We start from the raw sequence: 9,664 nt of genomic DNA on the forward strand, positions 1-9,664 counted from the left end.
TTGCTTATGGTGATCACTGATCGGTGTCACCATCAAGGTGGCCATCCATGTCATAGGGCTTGCTGTATCTAATAAAAGGACAAAGCGCGGTGACGTCACTACTGACGCACCGCAACTTGTGCGTATATATTGCCAAGCAAGATGCTGGCTTATCAGATTAAACTGTTCGCCACGAAACGTGTCACAGCTGCCTTCTTGTTCCCGAGCTACAACAACTGGCGACGAGGATGCTGAAACGAATCTACGATGGGAAGGGGCGGATCCCGTGAAGAACTGAGGCAGGGCACAGCACGGCATGGCCAAGATGTGGGAATTCGACGCATTCCTGGAGGACGGCGATGAAGACTTTGCTTCGTACGTGGAAAGATTCGAGCACTACTGCGAAGTAGCCAACGTACAAGAGGAGAAGCTTAAGAAGTCGGCCTTCATAACGGCCATTGGCAAGAATGCGTACAAGACGCTCAAGGATTTGCTTCTACCGGCGACCCCTGCGGAGAAGAGTTTCGAAGACCTGGTCAAGGTACTGAGTGACCATTACGAGCCTGCAAGCCGAATCATCGCAGAGCGATTCAGATTCAACAGGCGGTACCAAGCGGAAGGTGAGACAGTAGCGACGTTTGCAGTTGCACTGAAGCACTTGGCCGCTAAATGCAAGTACGGCACATTCCTTGACGACGCACTACGCGACCGGTTCGTCGCTGGACTGCGAAACCCTGCCATTCAGACGGGTCTACTAAAAAAGAAGGAGCTGTCGTTTGAATCTGCTTGCGACTTTCCTAAAAGCGTTGAAATGGCGGAACAGGAGTCGAGGGGGTTTCGACCTGGCAGTGGAACGGAAGCCGATGTCCATGCGATAAGGAAGACAGGCAGGAAAGCGGCATTTGCGGGCAAGCCAGGCAAGCAATACGAGGCAACCAAGACAAAGTGTCACCGCTGCGGGCAAGAGCATGACGCTAGTTCTTGTCGCTATCGGAAAGCAAGGTGCTACAGCTGCAAACGCACGGGTCACTTGGCTCGAGTATGCGGACAACGCCCGCCGGGTGCGGGAAAAATTCACGCCGTTGCCGACCAGCAAGAAGATAATGAGATGATGCTCTACGCCGTACATCACGCCGGCCTTGCGAAGCAGCCGTATCAGGTAGAACTTATGCTCGGAAGGAAGCGCGTGCAGATGCAAGTAGACACAGGAGCCGCTGTTTCTCTGATATCGGAAGACCTATGGAAGCAGCTAGTGAATCCTCCCCCGCTCACACCGTCTACGGTTAAGCTGAAGACTTACGGAGGAGCACCGCTGGAAGTGAAGGGGCAAGCCGAGGTTCCGGTCGAGTACAACGGACAGCGCAAAATTCTACCAGTAGTTGTGGTGCCAGGAAACAAGCCAGCGCTACTTGGACGCGATTGGATTGAGAACCTAGACGTCGACTTGAATGGCATTCACACGGTGCAAGCGGAGCTTACGGCTGACAACCTTGTGAAAAGGTATGCCAGTGTTTTCACTCCTGGGTTAGGACTGATAAAGGGCTTTCAAGCGAAACTTTCCTTAAAAGAAGGTAGCTTGCCAGTGTTCTGCAAGGCACGTCCAGTACCATATGCCATAAGGGAGCGAGTTAAAGAAGAGCTAGATAGCCTACAAGCTGATGGGGTACTGGTGGGTGTAACGCAAAGTGACTGGGCCACGCCGTTGGTGGTAGTCGAAAAACCAGGGAACAAAGTGCGTCTTTGTGGAGACTATAAAGTGACAGTAAATCCCTGCGTTAAAACTGATCACTACCCGCTGCCAACGGTTGAAGACATGTTCGCGGTCCTAGCAGGAGGCAAAGTGTTTACCGTTTTGGACTTGTCGTCAGCGTACCAGCAAATTGAGCTGCACCCTGACTCGCGGCCCTTGTTGACTATAAATACACACATTGGCTTATTCCAATATGTTCGAATGCCCTACGGCATTTCCAGTGCACCAGCAGTATTCCAAGCAATCATGGACGAGTTGCTGAAGGGATTGTGGGGAGTAGTTTGTTACCTTGACGATGTGCTTATCACAGGTGCCGACTACAACGAATGCCTGGCACGTGTAGAAGCAGTCCTGCAGCGCTTCGAGAAGCACGACGTCAAAGTAAGGCACGAAAAGTGCAAATTTTTTGTGAAGTCCGTAAGGTATCTGGGCCACGTCATTGATGAGACAGGCGTGAACCCTTGCCTTGAAAAGGTGGAAGCAATTAGAAAGGCTCCAACGCCGAAAAATTGCACAGAACTAAAGGCCTATCTTGGCATGTTGACATTTTATTCCCGGTTCATGCCGAACATGTCATCGGAACTAAGGCCGCTATACCAACTTCTTCAAAAAGAGGAACCTTGGGCATGGTCGGAGGAGACTGAAAGGGCATTTCAGAAAAGCGAGAAAATGCTCACTCAGGATTCAGTACTAACCTTCTATGACCCTAAAAAACCACTAGGTCTGGTTTGCGACGCATCCCCTTATGGGGTTGGAGCAGTTTTATTTCATGTTGTTTGCGGCCAAGAGAAGCCGATAGCATACGCGTCGCGCACGCTAAGCAGCGCCGAGAAAGGCTACGCGCATATCGAGAAGGAGGCGTTGGCCGTGGTGTTTGGAGTAAAGCGCTTTCATAAATACATTTATGGGCGTGAGTTCACGATTTATTCCGATCACCTTCCACTAGCTAGCCTGTTTGGCCAGACAAAGCCAATTCCACAGATGGCTGCCGCGCGCATGCGACGTTGGATGCTGTTACTGGCGGCTTATCAGTACAAGTGGACTTGGAGAAAGGGTGCGCAAGTGGCTAACGCTGACGCGTTATCACGATTGCCGCTTCCGAATGAAGCAGACAAGAGCGACTACGTTCTGTTTTTCTCCGCTGTTGAAGCAGTACCGCTTTCAGCAAGCAAGATTCAAGCGGAAACTGAGAAAGACCGCACGTTGTCTAAAGTGAAACTTTTCGTTTTGAATGGCTGGCCTGAAAGACATTCAGATGTTGACATTGCACCCTATTTTGTCCGGCGAAATGAGCTGTCTCTAGACTCTGGTTGCATAACCTGGGGCACTAGAGTAGTTATTCCCGAATCTTTGCAGCCAGAAGTGCTACAGCTTTTGCACGAAGGGCACCCTGGTACCACTCGCATGAAAATGCTATCAAGAAGTCACGTGTGGTGGCCGAAGTTGAATGAGCTGGTCGAAGAAACAGTTTGACGCTGTTCAACTTGCCAGCTCAGCCAAAACGCTGCACCCGCCATACCCCTTATGTCATGGGGAAGGCCCGCCAGACGGTGGCAACGAGTGCACCTAGACTTTGCATACTACAAACAAGACTGGTTTTTGGTGCTTGTCGATGCCCATTCTAATTGGGTCGATGTTATACACATGAAATCGACCACGGCGTCGAAGACTGTAGAAAAGCTTCGCACCATTTTTGCAGCGTTTGGGCTTCCCGAACAGATTGTGACAGATAATGGTCCTCAATTTGTGTCTGACGAATTTGCAGTTTTCCTCAAATCCAATGCTGTGCAACACGTCAAGACACCTCCGTACCATCCGGCTTCGAATGGGGCAGCAGAGAGGCTCGTCCAGACGGTAAAGAAGAACTTGGTACGCCAACTGCGAGACGAGAGGCGCTCGGGGCAAGCCCGAACCATTCAACACCGGCTGGACCAGTTCCTCTTCACATACCGCAACACGCCATGCTCCACGACTGGTAAGACTCCTGCACAGAGTTTCCTGTCTTGGGCACCGCGGACGCGTCTCAGCATTTTGCACCCTGAATTAGCCAAGCGGTCAGAGCCTACTCCATCTAGAGATCAAGACAAGGGACAGAAAAAGAATTGGAGGGAATTTGATGCAGGAGAACGAGTCCAGGTGAGAGGTATCCGACCAGGCGGCCCGCACTGGTTAGAAGGAACGATTGTTCGCCGTGTCAGCGTTGCAACTTACATAGTCAAGGTGGAAGGCCAGGAGCGATTCATGCATGCTGATGACATTGTTGATACAAGTACTCCTCTTACTCTACCCAGAACAGTGCGCATCACTGGCGCACCTCTAGCGCAACCTGGTCCGGCGACCCCTGAAGAAACAGAGGAAACTCCTACCGAGGTCCAGGAACCAACTTCGGAAGCTACAGATTCTACCGCCGCTGAAGAACAACCTCCTGAACCTCTGCCACGCCGAAGCACAAGGGTTCGGCGACAGCCTGAAAGATATGGATATTAAAGAAAATAAGGGAGAAGGAATGCTGTATCTAATAAAAGGACAAAGCGCGGTGACGTCACTACTGACGCACCGCAACTTGTGCGTATATATTGCCAAGCAAGATGCTGGCTTATCAGATTAAACTGTTCGCCACGAAGCGTGTCACAGCTGCCTTCTTGTTCCCGAGCTACAACAGGGCTTATCCTACAGGATTTCACAGAAAACAAAGTGGACAGCATTTAGGGATCAAGGAGATGTTAAGTTTAAAGTGGGATGAGTGGTCATATGTGTTTTTCGCCAAATGTTATCAATGAAATAGTATCAACTAATGCTACAGCAGAAAAACCTTTCCGAAAGTTCGGATCAATGGAGACTTTACTCTAGGTGATGAATCAACTGTTGCCATTTAGTGACTTTCATGTCTGTTTAGCGACAAATTTCCGAGTTTAGTGGCCGGTGACTTTTTAGCGATCTGACAAAGTATTGGCGACACTTTAACGACTTCGAGGTTAGAAAAAATGCTTAAGAAATGGCTTTCTGAGACTCACTTTATTAGCGAACAACTCCAAGTAAGTAGCCCAAATGGGCTACACGGCACGTAGGCTCTGTGATCATGATCATGAGTGGTGTTCACATCGTAGCCGTGCTTCATAGCATGGTGGTCTTTACAGGCTTCACATTGCGCTCACAAAAACTTTTTGTAGCGTGAGCTACACTGGCCGAGGTTGAGCAGTTTCGCGTGGCTCCCGGAGAGCCGCGCTGCGCATGCGCGAGGAGCAGTGACGTCACACGGTGCACAGCTGGTGCGCCGGGCGTTTGCCCGACGTGTGCGCTAGGTGTTTGATCGTTTGCGCTGGGGGTTTGCGAGTGTCGTATAGCCATGGAGAAGGAGAGCGAAAGTGCTGCTCAGTGGCGCAGAATAGCGGAGAAGCTTAACTAACCGGATCCCGAAGTAGTTGCCTGGCAATGAGCGGTTGAGCGTAGGAAGAACGACCAGAAGAAGGATAAACGTGCTGCGCAGACACCGGAGCAAAGGGAGGAACGTCTAGCAAAGCGACGTCGCCAGGAGGTTGAGCGACGGACCCGACCATCTCAGCAGCAGCAACAACAAGACGCCGTCGATGACGTCAAGGCTCGCCGATTGACTGACTATACGATGAAACTTAGCGAAAGCGCCAGTGCGACTTGGACCTTCGGGAAAGACTTCGTAAACAATCCGTTTGGATATGTGTGCGACGTGTGTGAAAGACTGTGGCACATGAAAGACTTGACGTCGGTAAGTAGTGTCATGCGTGAAACGTTGAGTTTAGCGGCGCCGCCTCAGTGGGGTGAAACCGTGGCGCGGGTTTGTACAACGTGCAAGAACTTTCTCGTTAAGCAGAAGATTCCACTCGTTAGAGTTACCAATGGGTATCCTTACCCGCCCATGCCACCAGGTCTACCAGTTCTGAACGATGTGGCCGACTTAGCTCACGCTACGTATATCCTGGCATAGCCGACCTAAGCCACAACTAATTTCCTTTTTTTTTTTTTAATGCGAAGCATTTCTTAGCGGACATTTGCCATTTTGAGAGTATCTATCTAGCCGCCTACGTCTTGGTGCTCTCACGGTCATTCCGTTAACTTTGTATGTACAAAAATTGGCATAATATATGACAAGAGTCTGTGACGAACATAAATGATAGGTCATGACATGTGTGTCATGTAGGTCATGAAACAGCAGCCTACGTATTGATGCTCTCACGGGTAAAAAAAAGAAAAGTGGCAAAGAATCGAGAAGTAATGATAGTAATGGGTGCAAGAATGGTTATTTATGATAGTAACGATAATGCTAGTACAACATAATAGTGACTTAATAATGACCACGACTCAGAAAAAATGGCAATGACTCAGCGAAAAAGATAACACTGAAAAACCACTGAAATGGGTTCGGACATGGGTACTAAGTAAAGGAAGCACTAAAGGATGATGGTAGAAGTCATAGTCACGACCATGACTCAGCAAAAATTACAATGACTCAGCGAAAGAAGATTAACACTCAAAAACCACTGAAATGGGTTCGGACATAAATGATAGGTCATGTCATGACATGCGTGTAATGTAGGTCATGAAACAGCCGCCTACGTCTTGGTGCTCTCATGGTCGCTGCGTTAAATAGGTAGGCCTTCCGCATACTGCTTCGCATAACATCGATTCCCGCAGGGTGTGGTATCTGCCGTCTTTTTTCTTAAGAAAACCGGTCTGAATAGGTATTAACACTGCAGGTTCTGCAGTTTCATTAAACAAGTTCGATTGGTGAACGTTCACAACCATAGCAGTAAATCATCTGCCAGAAATAATGGCAGTAAAGTGTACTTTGGTATTTTGAAGCCGCAGGTGCATGGACGTGCATAGAGTGACGGGACTCGTTCACACGAATCTGAACGCAGCGCTTTCGTTTCTCACGGCTTTTGGACAAATCAAACTGCATACAGCTATCAGGTGGATCAGGGGGCGGAAGTGCAGTAATTGACCTACATAAAGATCACGCAGTTCGCCTCGACCAACCGCATGTTGAAGAAGTCTATTCTCCTTTTGCGAGCGCCGGGAACAACAAAAAATGTATAGGTGTTAAGATCCAAGTTCCTCAAGTTTCATGCTATAGGAAAGTTAGAATATCCCTGTTCTTTTAATCGTCCGGGATTTGCAACCTTGCCATATGAAGGTGACCGAAAATTTTCAGCTTGCCTCCTTTATTGTTATGGATATAGTATATATTAGTAAATTAAAAGCCCTATACACGCTGCCTGTACGTTTACTGTTTATTCCTCACCTGCACAGACGCTGGACAAACGTGAAACGCTTCGGTAGGTGATTTACGCCATGTTAGCTTAATGTATAGTGTCCGACACCGACTTCATCATTTAAATTGACACGACAGTTTTAGCGAAAATTTTGTGACATTTACGCAAGATGCAACGCAAATTTGCGACCTTTTTTGTCTTTCTCAGTTTAGCGATGTGCGCCAAAAATATATGGCAACGCAGGTGACAACGGCACAGTGTTGCCAACCACTTTATTTAAAAAAAGGCTACGCGGTGGCTGGAGAAAAGCACTTACTATACACGGTGCTCGTCTAGACCCCATGTCCGGCCCTGCTGACAGATTTCTGGTTCAAATACTTAACTACATGATTCAGAACAACATGAATGTCAGGAATGTAAATAATAAGTAACAGACTGTCGAAACAAACCACCCCAACCATTAAATAAATAAAGGATGAACGTTTTCTAATAAATGAAGTCTCCTGCAACTTACGTCACGGGTATAGAGGCTCGTCAACACGTGAGCATGTGGCTCCGCTCTGAGGAGTGCCAGTCAACACCGCCGTGCATCGGCCCGTGGAGTGCGACTGTTTTCACAACAAATCCGGGTAGGGGTGGGGCCTCGCCTCGATGACGTAATACCCTTTTCTTTTTCTTTTTTTCCGAAGAAGACGACGACGCTCGAACGCAATCATGTGGTTCGCATGAATGCATGCTGCGTAAGCGCACAACATTTCATTCATTGTAATAAACACCATGTTAAAAAAAAGTGGCTGTATGGCCTAGTGCTTACGACGCTCGCCTAGGGACCGGAGGTACGCGGGCTCGAATCCCACCTCGACAATAATTTTATTTTATTTTCTTGGTATCACCATTTCTTTTTTTTCCTCTCTGGTTGGCGGCGCTGTCGGTTGTGCCCCGGTGCCACACCGGAAGCCGCGGTCGTTGGGGTGTTGCGGAACGCAGCGTAGCAACACCCCAAATAAAAAATACTGTTCCAGTCAGGTTGACTGCTCCCTCCCTGATAGTGAGATTATATTTGGATCATCAAAACAGTGATGCGTTTATTTAGGAATAGCATCGAGCCCTTAACAGCAGCCGCAGTTGTGCCTAGTCACCAACAGCCCAGCGTGTTCTTCGTTCCAACGCCGCCAAACATAGAGGAAGAAAAAAAAGAAAATGGTGACATGTCATCGAGGCGAGGCCCCGCCCCTGCACGGATTTGTTGTGAAAACAGTCGCACCCCCCGTGCATCGAAGGAAAGCGGCGCAGGTGCAGTGACGCCTGCAGGTGTGGTGTCGTGTTGTCTGCTACGCCATAGGCAGCGACAACGTCCGCCCCCCCCCCCCCCCCCACCCGAGCTCATGGGGGGGGGGGGGGGGACGTTGTCGGAGGCTATGTTATTGGAGCCCTCATAATCAGATCGTGGTTTTGGCACGTAAAATCCCATAATTTGTTTTTTTATACTTTTGTGCTTTGATGCATAAAACGACGCTTTGTTGAGAAAGTGACTGGCACGCCAATGTATTTCTCCGTAAAGTTAGAGAATTAATATCTCGACACTGGTGTCCATCGGTCACGCGACGCAGCAGAGAGCTCGGCCTTTCTGTACCGACGCGAGAGCGGCCCGCTACTTGCTGATGCGCGTTCTGAGGGACCGTAATAAAGATTTATCATACCATACCATAATGGTGTCAGCCTGAGGTTTAGTTCAAAGTGGATCCGCACTCCGCGGCTAGAATTTGTAAATTGCAACATGGACCATAATGTAATTAGCTAAAACTTAATTGCTTAATTTTGTTATTTAGTCGATTATAGATTTTAATTCTTTTGTGCAAATAATGCCCGCCTCTTCGAGTAGACGAGCTCATGAACTAGAATTGTACTATCTGCCTCAGGCCACCTTTAAAAATTTTGGAAACTGTTCGCTGAAACACCTTGTATATAGAATTCACTCAGTAACCGAAATGATGCCAAGCCGGATTCACTCAAAATCAGGATGAATAGAAGTCTAGAAGTCATGCGCAGCAGCGCTTATACTCGGACTCAAAGTACTAAAAAAAATAAGAGTGTAGTTTGGCCGGAAGGCGAAGCAGTATTAGTGATAGCGAAGTAGAAGACGAAGGAAGATTCTTACCGTATAAATCCGTCTAAGGATCGCACCCATAACTTGACCGCCAATATTTAAAAAAAAATTACATCCAACCGAGAAGGAATTGCGTTCCGTGCGCTGATTCTGATCGGGCTCAATAATGATTTGTTGCGCGCAGCATACTTTTGCGCGTCGCTACTGGATGTCGAGAGGAGGCGATCGCGGAGGTTTACGGCGGATTTCATACTCGTAGTTTGAAAAATGAGGTCAAATGGCCCGGTCCCATGAAAGGCTCGTCAAAATCGGGACAGAAAAGTGTGGCCCTTACACGAGTCTATACGTTAGTTACAGTGGCCATATAAATTGTAGTAAACATTCACCTAAGCACGGACCATGTAAACCTGTTAATACCTCACTGAATGACCTCGAGCACTCGCTTTCACAACGCAAGCATTGTGAAGAACGCCGATAGCGGAGGCGAATGGTTCGTACGGCCGCGCGATTCACCGCAACTCTGAAAATTAGATTCATCATCATTATCTGCCTATTTTTATGTCCACTACTGACGGCCTC

General features: G+C 48.4%; 1 protein-coding gene and 1 pseudogene across 1 annotated transcript; both read left to right on the forward strand.

Moving 5' to 3' along the window:
* Window positions 1-973: 973 nt before the first annotated feature.
* Window positions 974-2,198, forward strand: LOC119434601 (uncharacterized). The gene is made up of 2 exons (XM_049659536.1): window positions 974-1,479; window positions 2,040-2,198. The coding sequence occupies exons 1-2, from the start codon at window positions 1,088-1,090 to the stop codon at window positions 2,170-2,172; spliced, it is 525 nt and encodes a 174-aa protein (XP_049515493.1). The 5' UTR covers window positions 974-1,087; the 3' UTR covers window positions 2,173-2,198.
* LOC125941722 (uncharacterized protein K02A2.6-like) lies at window positions 2,193-4,343 on the forward strand (annotated as a pseudogene).
* Window positions 4,344-9,664: the final 5,321 nt, after the last annotated feature.

The sequence above is a fragment of the Dermacentor silvarum genome, unplaced genomic scaffold (assembly GCF_013339745.2).
Source record: "Dermacentor silvarum isolate Dsil-2018 unplaced genomic scaffold, BIME_Dsil_1.4 Seq1321, whole genome shotgun sequence".
Classification (NCBI taxonomy): Eukaryota; Metazoa; Arthropoda; class Arachnida; order Ixodida; family Ixodidae; genus Dermacentor; species Dermacentor silvarum.